We start from the raw sequence: 15,463 nt of genomic DNA, 5'->3' as shown, positions 1-15,463 counted from the left end.
ATTATGGACTGGACTCTCACTATTATGTTAGATCCACTATGGACTGGACTCTCACTATTACGTGAGATCCACTATGGACTGGACTCTCACTATTATGTTAGATCCACTATGGACTGGACTCACACTATTATGTTAGATCCACTATGGACTGGACTCTCACTATTATGTTAGATCCACTATGGACAGGACTCTCACTATTATGTTAGATCCACTATGGACTGGACTCTCACTATTATGTTAAATCCACTATGGACTGGACTCTTACTATTATGTTGGATCCACTATGGACTGGACTCTCACTATCATGTTAGATCCACTATGGACTGGACTCTCACTATTATGTTGGATCCACTATGGACTGGACTTTCACTATTGTGTTAGATCCACTATGGACTGGACTCTCACTATTATGTTGGATCCACTATGGACTGGACTCTCACTATTATGTTAGATCCACTATGGACTGGACTTTCACTATTATGTTAGATCCATTATGGACTGGACTCTCACTATTATGTTAGATCCACTATGGACTGGACTCTCACTATTACGTGAGATCCACTATGGACTGGACTCTCACTATTATGTTAGATCCACTATGGACTGGACTCTCACTATTATGTTAGATCCACTATGGACTGGGCTCTCACACTATTATGTTAGATCCACTATGGACTGGACTGTCACTATTATGTTAGATCCACTATGGACTGAACTCTCACTATTATGTTAGATCCACTATGGACTAGACTCTCACTATTATGTTGGATCCACTATGGACTAGACTCTCACTATTATGTTAGATCCACTATGGACTGGACTCTCACTATTATGTTAGATCCACTATGGACTGGACTCTCACTATTATGTTAGATCCACTATGGACTGGACTCTCACTATTATGTTAGATCCACTATGGACTGGACTCTCACTATTATGTTTGATCCACTATGGACCCTACTCTCACTATTATGTTGGATCCACTATGGACTGGACTCTCACTATTATGTTAGATCCACTATGGACTGGACTCTCACTATTATGTTAGATCCACTATGGACAGGACTCTCACTATTATGTTAGATCCACTATGGACTGGACTCTCACTATTATGTTAGATCCACTATGGACTGGACTCTCACTCTTATGTTAGATCCACTATGGACTGGACTCTCACTATTATGTTAGATCCACTATGGACTGGACTCTCACTATTATGTTAGATCCACTATGGACTGGACTCTCACTCTTATGTTAGATCCACTATGGACAGGACTCTCAGTATTATGTTAGATCCACTATGGACTGGACTCTCACTATTATGTTAGATCCACTATGGACTGGACTCTCACTATTATGTTGGATCCACTATGGACTGGACTGTCACTATTATGTTAGATCCACTATGGACTGGACTCTCACTATTATGTTAGATCCACTATGGACTGGACTCTCACTATTATGTTAGATCCACTATGGACTGGACTCTCACTATTATGTTGGATCCACTATGGACTGGACTGTCACTATTATGTTAGATCCACTATGGACTGGACTCTCACTATTATGTTAGATCCGCTATGGACTGGACTCTCACTATTATGTTTGATCCACTATGGACTGGACTCTCACTATTATGTTAGATCCACTATGGACTGGACTCTCACTATTATGTTAGATCCACTATGGACTGGGCTCTCACACTATTATGTTAGATCCACTATGGACTGGACTGTCACTATTATGTTAGATCCACTATGGACTGAACTCTCACTATTATGTTAGATCCACTATGGACTGGACTCTCACTATTATGTTGGATCCACTATGGACTAGACTCTCACTATTATGTTGGATCCACTATGGACTAGACTCTCACTATTATGTTGGATCCACTATGGACTGGACTCTCACTATTACGTTAGATCCACTATGGACTGGACTCTCACTATGTTGGATCCACTAAGGACTGGACTTTCACAATATTATGTCAGACCAACTCGACATCTATTGCATCCGGTCTCCCCTAGAGGGGTGGGCTACCCACATTTGCGGTCCTCTCCAAAGTTTCTAATAGTCATGCTCATCAACGTCCCACTGGGTTGTGAGTTTTTCCTTGCCCTTATGTGGGCGATGAACAGCTTGTGCAGCCCTTTGAGACACATGTGATTTAGGGCTATACAAATAAACATGAATTGATTGATTGATTGATTTTCTGAGGGCAGCAGGTCTAACAAGTCACATCCAGGGTGGTAGCTGTCCTTTATAATGTTGGTGTGAATGTCTATATATTTTTTTTTGTGGCTGCTCATAGACCTCATCGCTGTATGAGCAGCTTCCAGTCCTACTCCACCTTCAGCTCGGAGAACCTGTCCGTGTCTGACGGAGAGGAGGGGAACACCAGCGACCACTCCCACAGCGGACCACTGGAGAGGCTGAGTGCCAGCCAGGAGGAGCACCTGGACGAGCTGCTGTCGCACACGCCGGACATCCCCATAGACATCTCCACCCAGTCAGACGGCCTCTCTGACAAGGAGTGTGCCGTCCGGAGGGTAAAGACCCAGATCTCCTTGGGCAAACTGTGCTCGGATGAACACAGTTTTGAGGTTAGTACTTAAAAAAAAATCTTTTAAAGGCCTACTGAAATGAGATGGGATAGCAGGTCCATTCTATGTGTCATACTTGATCATATTTTTGCTGAAAGGATTTAGTAGAGAACATCCACGATAAAGTTTGCAACTTTTGGTCGCTAATAAAAAAGCCTTGCCTGTACCGGAAGTAGCAGACGATGTGCGCGTGACGTCACGGGTTGTGGAGCTCCTCACATCTGAACACTGTTTACAATCATGGCCACCAGCAGCAAGAGCGATTCGGACCAAGAAAGCGACGATTTCCCCATTAATTTGAGCGAGGATGAAAGATTCGTGGATGAGGAAAGTGAGAGTGAAGTACTACAAAAAAAAATAGACCATACAGTGGGACAGATTGAGATGTTATTAGACAAATTTACTAGGATAATTCTGGAAAATCCCTTATCTGCTTATTGTGTTAATAGGGTTTTAGTGAGATTATATGGTCGTACCTGTACAACCTGAAGGTCAGCCCCGCACCTTTCTTTAGCACCAGTCGATGGGTGGTGGCGATGCCCATCTCTGCCCTTCGCAAGGGACCCTCTTCGAAACACGATCTTTCGAAATGATCGTTGCATAATACACTGTATTTTGTGTGTGTGGTCCAATCCAACCGGGTTCTCTTGACCGCTCTCTTCCATAATAACGCTTCACCGTGATCTTTCGGGAATGTAAACAAGGAAACAGCGGCTGTGTTTGTGTTGCTAAAGGCGGCCGCAATACACCGCTTCCCACCTACAGCTTTCTTCTTTGACGTCTCCATTATTCATTGAAGAAATTGCAAAAGATTCAGCAACACAGATGTCCAGAATACTGTGGAATTATGCGATGAAAACAGACAACTTATAGCTGGGAACGGTGCTGGAACAAAATGTCCTCTACAATGCGTGACGTGACGCGCACTCGTCAACATACCGCGACGTTTCAGCAGGATACTTTGGCGCGAAATTTAAAATTGCAATTTATTAAACTAAAATTATTCAACCGTATTGACATGTGTTGCAATGTTATCTCAGTATTCTTCTTCCTCCAAACACGACGAGTTGAGTTTATACCAAAATGGATACATGGATGATACAGCAGAGGATTGGGAGAATGTCATGTGGTCAGATGAAACCAAAATAGAACTTTTTGGTATAAACTCAACTCGTCGTGTTTGGAGGAAGAAGAATACCGAGTTGCATCCCAAGAACACCACACCTACTGTGAAGCATGGGGGTGGAAACATCATGCTTTGTGGCTGTTTTTCTGCTAAGGGGACAGGACGATTGATCCGTGTTAAGGAAAGAATGAATGGGGCCATGTATCGTGAGATTTGGAGCCAAAACTTCCTTCCATCAGTGAGAGCTTTGAATGGTTGACTAAATACTTATTTTCCACCATCATTTACAAATCTTTAAAATTCCTACAATGTGAATTCCTGGATATTTTTTCACATTCTGTCTCTCACAGTTGAAGTGTACCTATGATGAAAATTACAGACCTCTGTCATCATTTTAAGTGGGAGAACTTGCACAATCGCTGGCTGACTAAATACTTTTTTGCCCCACTGTATGTTGATTGATGCATGCTTGGTTATGTTTTAAAGTCATATCCAACAATTTCTACAATGACTTTTTACTGTCAACTGAGTTTAATTTTTTAATAATTTCTGCTGGTGGTGTGCCTCCGGATTTTTTCAACGCAAAAAATGTGCCTTGGCTCAAAAAAGAGGTTGAAAAACGCTGTCCTCAATCAATCAATCTATCAATGTTTACTTATATAGCCCTAAATCACTAGTGTCTCAAAGGGCTGCACAAACCACTACGACATCCTCGGTAGGCCCACATAAGGGCAAGGAAAACTCACACCCAGACTAAAGACGCCGAGATCATTATCCATGCATTTGTTACGCCTCGTCTCGATTACTGTAACGTATTATTTTCGGGTCTCCCCATGTCTAGCATTAAAAGATTACAGTTGGTACAAAATGCGGCTGCTAGACTTTTGACAAGAACAAGAACGTTTGATCACATTACGCCTGTACTGTATATACCTTTATTTATATATATATATATATATATATATATATATATCCATCCATCCATCCATTTTCTACCGCTTATTCCCTTTCGGGGTCGCGGGGGGCGCTGGCGCCTATCTCAGCTACAATCGGGCGGAAGGCAGGGTACACCCTTGACAAGTCGCCACCTCATCGCAGGGCCAACACAGATAGACAGACAACATTCACACTCACATTCACACATATATACCTATACTGTATATACCTTTATATACATATATACATACATATATACCTGTACTGTATATACCTTTATATACATATATACATACATATATACCTATACTGTATATACCTTTATATACATATATACATACATATATACCTATACTGTATATACCTTTATATACATATATACATACATATATACCTATACTGTATATACCTTTATATACATATATACATACATATATACCTATACTGGCTCATCAGCACTGGCTTCCTGTGCACTTAAGATGTGACTTTAAGGTTCTACTACTTACGTATCAAATACTACACGGTCTAGCTCCATCCTATCTTGCGGGAAGGTGAGACACGGGTCGGTAGTTTACCATGAGGTCAGGATCGAGGTTAGGTCTTATAAGGAGAGGATGAATAACCGCTTTTTTGAATGCTAGGGGAACAGTGCCCGAGGAAAGTGATAAGTTTATAATATTCAGCACTGATGGACCTAATAATACAAAAAGCTCCTCGATCAGTTTCCCAGGAAGAGGGTCAAGTAAACATGTTGTTTGTTTTATTCCATTTACACGTTGTAACAATTCCTCTAATGTTATTTCCTCAAAATGAGAGAAACTATTTTGGATATTAGCAGTATCCGCCGTATATACCATCGTGTCAGTGTTAATAGAACCCAGTTGTAGCTGGTATCATACCCACCACTGTGTCATTCCATTTTTGATCAAACCAGTACTTTTTCTCATATTTTCAAAACAACGTTTTGAAAAGTGAACCGGGTGTTTTGTGCTTTTGTTTTTAGAACCCTCTTCAGTTTGGGGATTCGGACTGTGACTCGTCCGAAGCAGAGTGCTCGGACGCCACCATTCGTAACAACAAAGGAGCTCCTTCCTCGTGGTAAACCCACACTTTATTTTCTTCTTTTTTAAATATCATTTTTGCTTTTGCCTGGAACCAACTGCATCCCAATGGGTACTGCAGAGACGACAGCAATAAGAGGGCAATGATGTAAAAAAAAAAAGAAAATCCTTGTAGCAATCTCAACCAGAGCCCCCCCCCCCCCATGCCGTCATACCTTTACCTTCATGCTCAGCACAGCATTCAGGCAAGTCATAGCAGGGATTCCCTACCAGAATGAAACTGCACAGGTGATAATGTAACATTTATGATTTATTTTCCAATCCCGAGGGACAATTCAGGACATCCGTGTGACGGAAAGACTCTTCAGGAGAAACACTTTTGCACGATTTCCACGATGCGGTTTGGAACGGAGATGCACGGACGTACTGAAGCGCTGACGGCTTTAAGGCTGACAGCGATGACATCACTTTTAATCTCTCAGGTGACCCAGATGGGGAGCATCACTACCATCTTCATTGCATCGCTTTACAAATCCTTTACGTCCTCTGGTACCAAAACATCATCGCCTGGTTTCGTTATGAGTTTACATCGCAGAGAGCAGGTCCCGCCTCCCCTGTCCTAAACTCCGCCTCCAAGCGAGCATCATAAACACCAGCATGACCAACCTCGCCTCGTCGTCGGACTCCATCGTGTGTCATCGGGACCCTTGCTGTGACTTCCCCCGCGGCGTGCAGTGTGCGACACGCCGCCAGAAGACCGCATTCAAGATATCCTTTTCAAGTCTCCTCTCAGGAATTGTTCGAGGACCGGTACAAACTGGACTGGACCAATTACTGCACAGTACAGGCCACATGTTTGGACACACCGTCTCCTCATTTAATGCATTTTCTTTACTTTCATGACTATTTGTGAAGTATATTTATATAGCGCTTTTCTCTAGTGACTCAAAGCGCTTTTACAAAGTGAAACCCAATCTATAAATTACATTTAAACAAGTGTTGGTGGCACTGGGAGCAGGTGGGTAAAGTGTCTTGCCCAAGGCTAGGATGGCGGAAGCGGGGATCGAACCTGGAACCCACAAGTTGCTGGCACGGCCACTCTATACCACCCACAGACTATATACATTGTAGATTGTCACTGAAGGCATCAAAACTATGAATGAATGAACACGTGGATTCATGTGCGTAACACAAAAAAAGGTGAAATAACAGAAAACATGTTTTATATTCTAGTTTCTTCAAAATATCCACCCTTTGCTCCGATTACTTTTTCGCACACTCTTGGCGTTCTTTCCAGGAGCTTCAAGAGGTGAAATGGTTGTCACGTCACAGGTTGTGCTTGAAGCTCATGGAGAGAATGCCAAGAGTGTGCGAAACAGTGATCCCAGCAAAGGGTGGACACGCCTTCTCATTTTAATGCTTTTGCTTTTATTTTCATGACTATTCATGACTACCAAAGACTATAAAAATGTGACCCTTTACTCAGCATCAAGGGTTCGAATTGGGGGTTAAATCACCCAAAAATTACTACCGGGCGCGGCCACCGCTGCTGCTCACTGCTCCCCTCACATCCAAGGAGGTGAACAAGGGGAAATGCCGTGGACAAATTTCACCACATTTAGTGTGTGTGACAATCATTGGTACTTTAACTTTAATTTACATTGTAGATTGTCACTGAAGGCATCAAAACTATAAATGAATGAACACGTGGTGTTATGTACTTAACAAAAAAAATAGGTGAAATAACAGAAAACACGTTTTATATTCTAATTTCTTCAAAATAGCCACCCTATGCTCCGATTACTTTTTCGCACACTGTTGATGAGCTTAAAGAAGTAGTCATTTGAAATGATTGTCACGTCACAGGTTGTGCTTGAAGCTCATAGAGAGAATGCCAAGAGTGTGCAAAACAGTGATCCCAGCAAAGATTGGACACGCCTTCTCATTTCAATGCTTTTTCTTTTATTTTCATCCAATCCAATCCACTTTATTAGTGTAGCACATTTAAACAACATAAATGTTTCCAAAGTGCTGTGCCACTATATTAAAAACAATATTTAAATATTATCCTTAGCTCCACCAATGACTGAATTAAAAAAAAAAAGAAAATAAAAATAAATATTAGGGATGCACCGAAATGAACATTTGTGGCCGAAGCCGAATAAAATTTAAACGCTTGGCCGAATACCCAATAATGAATGCAGTTTTTCCCCAAAAAATTTAATATTGCATAAATAGCCTAGAATAAATATTTAGACATGTTTTTCAAATAAAGTAATTTTTTATTGAATATTGACATTTTTCTAATATTCCAGTAGTCTTTGCTTTTCAAAAAAAAAGCACAGTTTTTCATTTATATTAGGCCTTCAAACAAAACATGCATTCCAAAAAAAAAAAATAAAGTGCATCAAAGTGGATAAACCCACAACAAATAAATTATTGTCCTTTTGGCAAAAGTCTGCTTAGCCACAGTAGATATGCTAATAATGTAAACAGAAGACTCAAGTAAATCTCAATTAAGTGTGTACTTGTAACCTCATACACTTATACAGGTAGCCTACACAACATGCTAATAATGTAAACAGAGGCCCCACTAAATCTCAATAAGTGTGTGCTTGTAACCTCATACACTTATACAGGTACACAACATATCACTGCACGTCGGTTGATTGCGTCACTGCGTCAAAAAATTGCGTCACACGCCACTATTCGGCCTTGTTTTTAACTCATTCCACCGAAGGCCGAATGTGGCTTTTTTTGCCATATTCGGCCGAATATATTCGGTTACCGATTAATCGCTGCATCCCTAATATGATTAAAAACGAATTTAAAGTGTAAAACCAATTGAAACTAAATAGAAATCAAAATAAATAAACACAGAGAACCACACATAATTCACATAGTGTTAAAAGCCAAAGAATAAAAGTGGGTCTTAAGACGAGACTCAATCTAACATGGAGGCGCAGATTGACTATTATTCATGACTATTATGACTATTCATGACTACCAAAGACTATAAAAATGGGAGCCATTACCTCCCTGCTTGGCACTCAGCATCAAGGGTTGGAATTGGGGGTTAAATCACCCAAAAATGATTCCTGGGCGCGGCCACCGCTGCTGCTCACTGCTCCCCTCACCTCTCAGGGGAGGAAGAAGGGGATGGGTCGAATGCAGAGGACAAATTTCACTAAACTCAGTGTGTATATGAGACAATTGGTACTTTAACTTTAATTTCCATTGTAGTTTGTGACTGAAGGCATCAAAACTATGACAGCTGTGAAGTCACAACCTCTTGAAGCACATGAAGAGAATGCCAAGAGTGTGCAAAGCAGTAATCAGGGCAAAGGGTGGCTATTTTGAAGAAACTAGAATATATAACCTGTTTTCGGTTATTTCACCTTTTTTTTTGTTAAGTCCATAACTCCACGTGTGTTCATTCGTTCACAGTTTTGATGCCTTCAGTGACAATCTGCAATGTAAATAGTCATGAAAATAAAGAAAATGCATTGAATGAGGAGATTGTGTCTCCAAACTTTTGGCCTGTAGTGTATGTCAGACTGTATTTTGTGTTCACCAAACAGTACAATTGTGTGTTTACTTTGCCGCAAGGTGCTACAGTTCAGTGACAATGTTGACTATCTGCGATGAGGGGGCGTCTTCTCCAGGGTGTACCCCGCCTCCCGCCCGAGAGCAGCTGGGATAGGCTCCGTCCGGCACACCCTGCGACTCCGAGAGGGACAAGCGGTAGAAAACGGATGCATGGATAGATAGAGTTGAACTCATAAGTTGACATATCCTGGGAGAATTTATGATTTATTGGCCATTCTTCGGAGAATATGAATAATAACACAAAAATCTTTCTTCCACTCATGCTTAATGGTTGTGTGTTTTTATTGGCAAACAACTATGTTTACTCTTTATTAGTCAAAATGACAAAAGAAAGTACCCAAATGACCAAAAGTGACTTTGATCTGATAACATGCACAAAAGTTGACACAAACAGGTTTGAACAACTAATCGAGGTTCCAATCCTCACCTGGGACATGTTTTGTAATGAATGTGTGCGTTTAAAAGGTCAGGGAGTTTTGGGGCTTCTGACAGACCTTTGCATCTTTTATCCAGTGCTGCACAGATCTTTCTGGATTCTGAGTCATGGGCAAGACCTAAGAATTGTCAAAGGATCTGCGAGAAAAGGTCATTGAAGTGCATAAAACATGAAAGGGGTATAAAAAGATATCCGGGGGAATTGAGAACGCCAATCAGCAGTGTTCAAACGCTGATTAAGAAGTGGAAAAGGAGGGATTCAGGTAGACCAGCGAAGATTTCAGCCACAACCGCCAGGAAAATTGTTTGAGATGCAATGAAATATCAACAATGACTTTACAGGACTCTCTGAAAAATGGTGGTTTGGCTGTTTCAAGATGCAAAATAAGGAGGCAGTTGAAGAAAAAATGGGCTGCATGGTCGAGTGGCCAAAGAGTTCAATTTTGGTCTCGTCAGTCCAAATTACTTTGTTCCAGAAGTTTTGAGGCCTGTCTCCGTGTTGTTTGGCGTAATGTAAGCGGGATACTTTGTGACATTTGCGCAGAAATTGCTTTCTTCTGGCGACTCGGCCAGAAAAAAAAAAAAAATTCTCCCAGGGTATGTAAACTTATGAGCACAACTGCAATGTGACATCACAGCAGGACGGGACGCGAGCCGAAAATGAACAAAGACAACACACTGACGTCTATAATTATCTTTTTATTTATTTATTTTTTTTAAACATAATGTCATAGTCTCAGTAACACACGGGCAGGTCTTACGGCTGTGCAACAAGCAGAAAATGATACGTTCAACTCCCATTAAAACTGTCACACATTCCATTCTCACTGTAACACAAAGCGACAATTCTGCATTACACAACTTTGTGCATAATGCAAACCCCGTTTCCATATGAGTTGGGAAATTGTGTCAGATGTAAATATAAACAGAATACAATGATTTGCAAATCATTTTCAACCCATATTCAGTTGAATATGCTACAAAGACAACATATTTGATGTTCAAACTGATAAACTTTGGTTGGTTTTTTTTGCAAATAATAATTAACTTAGAATTTCATGGCTGCAACACGTGCCAAAGTAGTTGGGAAAGGGCATGTTCACCACTGTGTTACATCACCTTTTCTTTCAACAACACTCAATAGACGTTTGGGAACTGAGGAAACTAATTGTTGAAGCTTTGAAAGTGGAATTCTCTCCCATTCTTGTTTTATGTAGAGCTTCAGTCGTTCAACAGTCCGGGGTCTCCGCTGTCGTATTTTACGCTTCATAATGCGCCACACATTTTCCATGGGAGACAAATCTATACTGCAGGAAAGTACCCGCACTCTTTTTTTTACGAGACCACGCTGTTGTAACACGTGCTGAATGTGGCTTGGCATTGTCTTGCTGAAATAAGCAGGGGCGTCCATTAAAAAGATGGCGCTTAGATGGCAGCATATGTTGTTCCAAAACCTGTATGTACCTTTCAGCATTAATGGTGCCTTCACAGATGTGTAAGTTACCCATGCCTTGGGCACTAATGCACCCCCATACCATCACAGATGCTGGCTTTTGAACTTTGCGTCGATAACAGTCTGGATGGTTCGCTTCCCCGATGTCGAATATTTCCAAAAACAATTTGAAATGTGGACTCGTCAGACCACAGAACACTTTTCTACTTTGCGTCAGTCCATCTTAGATGATCTCGATCCCAGAGAAGTCGGCGGCGTTTCTGGATGTTGTTGATGTATGGCTTTCGCTTTGCATAGTAGAGCTTTAACTTGCACTTACAGATTTAGCGACCAACTGTATTTAGTGACAGTAGTTTTCTGAAGTGTTCCTGAGCCCATGTGGTGATATCCTTTAGAGATTGATGTCGGTTTTTGGTACAGTGCCGTCTGAGGGATGGAAGGTCACGGTCATTCAATGTTGGTTTCCGGCCATGCCGCTTACGTGGAGTGATTTCTCCAGATTCTCTGAACCTTTTGATGATATTATGGAGCGTAGATGTTGAAATCCCTAAATTTCTTGCAATTGCACTTTGAGAAAGGTTGTTCTTAAACTGTTTGACTATTTGCTCACGCAGTTGTGGACAAAGGGGTGTACCTCGCCCCATCTTTTCTTGTGAAAGACTGAGCATTTTTTGGGAAGCTGTTTTTATAGCCAATCATGGCACCCACCTGTTCCCAATTAGCCTGCACACCTGTGGGATGTTCCAAGTAAGTGTTTGATCAGCATTCCTCAACTTTATCAGTATTTATTGCCACCTTTCCCAACTTTTTTGTCACGTGTTGCTGGCATCAAATTCTAAAGTTAATGAGTATTTGCACAAAAAGATAAATGTTTTATCAGTTTGAACATCAAATATGTTGTCTTTGTAGCATATTCAACTGAATATGGGTTGAAAATGATTTGCAAATCATTGTATTCTGTTTATATTTACATCTAACACAATTTCCCAACTCATATGGAAACGGGGTTTGTATACAACCTTTTTAATTTTTCAAACAATTATTGAGGATATGCGACAAGGCCGATTGCAGATGTGGCGTCCTTCTTTATTTTATTTTTCGGTGCAGCGTCTCTCATGCGACACTTAATGTCAGGGTGATTGTTTACTATAAAGGAACGCATCATTTCCAACAAAAAGCCATTTTTTTTTTATTTCTAGTTTGCTGGCTCAGGATGGAGGTCTAGCAGGCTAGACACACGGTGACCGCTCGGTTAGTGGGAACTCAGCAAATTCTTTATATGTGCAGTTTATTTTTGTTTTGTTTTTTGTCTAAAGGTGAATGAATGCTCAGGCCTGATGTTGCAGGTTAAAAAGAAGAGCAATATAACAGCCGCTAGATGGCGACAAATGCTCTGCTACTTTTTATTATAAAGTGCCGAATCCCATAATGACATAATCTCAGCAATATTTGTTAAGTTTTGCTGTCTTTAAAAAGGGATACTGCATCTGTGTGGAATTTTTTTTCTTTGTTTTTTGTCCTGTTTTGAGCAATTTTGATGACTTGAAAACTCCTTTTCAGCCAGTTCAAGTGTGTGTATGAGGACTATAAGACGGATAAAAATAATATTTTTGATTTTTTTTTCCCCCTGTGACCTTATTAGTGTTGTTTTCCTCTGTTTCTTCACCAATGACCATCTTAAACCAACTGCAAAGAAGCATTTTAATGATGTTTCGCATCAGTATTGCAGGCAGCAGAGATGAACCTAAGGTTTTTTTTTTGGATTTTTTTTTTTTTTTTTTTGCTTCAAAACTTTGAGCCTCTCCCGACGTCGTGTTTACGTGAATTAACCTCGTGTATTGTAATCAAGCTGTCAATCCTGTGAAGTATCATGTTTACTCTCATCATGTTTATTTGTAGCGGGCCTACAGCATTATTGATTAATTTATTATGAATGACGGGCAGGTGCTCTTTTTTTTTTTTTTTTTTCATTTTTCATTTCTGGCAGCTTCTCCTTGAAGTATTATTTAAAGAAAGCACAATGAACAGGTGTTAGGACAGTGTTAGTTTTATGTTCGGTGGATCAAATCATGATATCTTGAAGTATTGATGTACTCTGCACTTAGCAACATAAATTGCTCCTAAGGTTTACTTACTACTCAACATATCTTTTCAACAAAAGCAAATCGGAGAACACACAAACACATGCACACACATACCTTATGGGGACCAAGTTTTGCTTCATGACTTGTGGGGACCTCCATTTCTACAGGTTGTGGAGGCATAAAAAAAATGTGGTAAAATGGCCACTGCCCAGTTAGCTCATACACGTCTTTAAATCTCTGGATTGATGAAGTAATGTGCTGTTCATACTTACTGGGGACCCTGGGGGAAAAACTGTTAATATGGTTTATGGGGACCACATTTAAAGCATTTTGCATAATTCACACACATTTGTTTGGGACTACTGAGGACCATTTAGAGAGAAAAAAAGGGAAAATGTGCAAATGTCTCACTCTCAAACTAACCAGTGAACATGTTTTATGGGCCAACGTTTAAAAATCACTTAGGCATCTTCAGAATGGATCTGACTATCATTTAAAAAGGACCTATTTTTGTGGTCCCCATACTGTCAGAGGTGAGTGTGTAAACAGAGCAACGTCCCCATTAAGTCAGAATTGCCAAACACACACACACACACCAACTTTTTGTTCATGACTTATGGGGACCACCCTTTTTTCAGGTTGTGGAGGCATAAAAAAAATTAGGTAAAATGGCCACTGCCCAGTTAGCTCATAAACGTCTTTAAATCTATGGATTGACAAAGTAATTTGCTGTTCATACCTACTGGGGACCCTGGGGGAAAAAGAGTTAATATGGTTCATGGGGACCACATTTAAAGCATTTTGCATAATTCACACACATTTGTTTGGGACTACTGAGGACCATTTAGAGAGGAAAAAAAGGGAAAATGTGCAAATGTCTCACTCTCAAACTAACCAGTAAACATGTTTTATGGGCCAAAGTTTAAAAATCACTTAGGCATCTTCAGAATGGATCTGACTATCATTTAAAAAGGACCTATTTTTGTGGTCCCCATACTGTCAGAGGTGATTGTGTAAACAGTGTGACGTCCCATTAAGTCAGAATTGCTAAACACACACACACACACCAACTTTTTGTTCATGACTTATGGTGACCACCCTTTTTTCAGGTTGTGGAGGCATAAAAAAAATTAGGTAAAATGGCCACTGCCCAGTTAGCTCATACACGGCTTTAAATCTCTGGATTGATGAAGTAATGTGCTGTTCGTACTTACTGGGGACCCTGGGGAAAAAACAGTTAATATGGTTCATGGGGACCAAATTTCAATAATTTTTCATAATTCACACAATTTTACTACTACTGAGGACCATTGAAAAAAAGGGAAAAAAAAAGCTAAAATTTAACATGACATGATCCTCAGAATACAGCACTACAGTTGTCCTCTTAGAGGAGGTTTCACCACTTCAATGTTAAAGCAAATCCTGCATCTTCTGTGACATTACTGAAAACTGCTATTTAGCAGTCATCAAGTTGTCTGCAACTCCAACTACCACATATAGAATGGATCTGACTATCATTTAAAAATGTTTCCCTCAAGGGGACCTGTTTTGTTTGGTCCCCATACCGTCAGAAGTCCCCTAAAGGTGACTGTGTAAACCAGACCTGGGCAAATTAAGGCCCGGGGGCCACATGCGGCCCGTTAAGCTTTTCAATCTGGCCCACCGGACATTCACAAATAATTTTTTTTTTTAGATGTTTAAGATGGAAAGTGTAGCTGCCATTATGATGTGCAGTCATGTTTTCTAATGACTGCAAGTCTTAAACTATACTAAGTCTTTCAGTGGTTGGAATCTGCACTTATGGATTATATACTAGTTACTATGGTCATCTGATTAGTTAATATGGTCATCTAATTAGTTACTAAGGTCATCTACTGTGACGACTTCGTGGCATAGTGGTGCGGGTGGCGCTTTTTCAATATGCAGATCAAGCTCGGACACAGCGTACAGGTTAGAAATAATGGTTTATTTAACTAAAAACAGGCTAAGAACAAAAACACTGGTGCTAGGCCGAAAAGGCAAACCAAAAGTGCTAGCATGGGAGCTAGGGAAGCAAACAGAAACACTTGCACTTGGCACAAAAGGCAAAACAAAGAGCTACTAGCCTGTGAGCTAGAGAAACGACAAAAGACAAGGCGCCGAAGCTGACGAGT

At 40.5% G+C, this 15,463-nt stretch overlaps 1 protein-coding gene across 2 annotated transcripts in view; it reads left to right on the top strand.

The window, feature by feature from the left end:
• si:ch211-45c16.2 (mitogen-activated protein kinase kinase kinase 13) overlaps positions 1–8,875 on the top strand; it is a 96,002-nt gene extending 87,127 nt beyond the window's left edge. For both annotated transcript variants that reach the window (XM_061880106.1, XM_061880107.1), the window contains 2 exons: positions 2,315–2,606; positions 5,672–8,875. In XM_061880106.1, coding sequence (XP_061736090.1) covers positions 2,315–2,606; positions 5,672–5,770 — 391 coding nt within the window. In that variant the 3' untranslated portion in view covers positions 5,771–8,875. The remainder of the gene's footprint in view (positions 1–2,314; positions 2,607–5,671) is intronic.
• The last annotated feature ends 6,588 nt before the right edge of the window (positions 8,876–15,463 follow it).

Source organism: Nerophis ophidion, linkage group LG19, assembly GCF_033978795.1.
Source record: "Nerophis ophidion isolate RoL-2023_Sa linkage group LG19, RoL_Noph_v1.0, whole genome shotgun sequence".
Lineage (NCBI taxonomy): Eukaryota > Metazoa > Chordata > Actinopteri > Syngnathiformes > Syngnathidae > Nerophis > Nerophis ophidion.
This window is presented reverse-complemented; position numbering and strand designations above follow the sequence as displayed.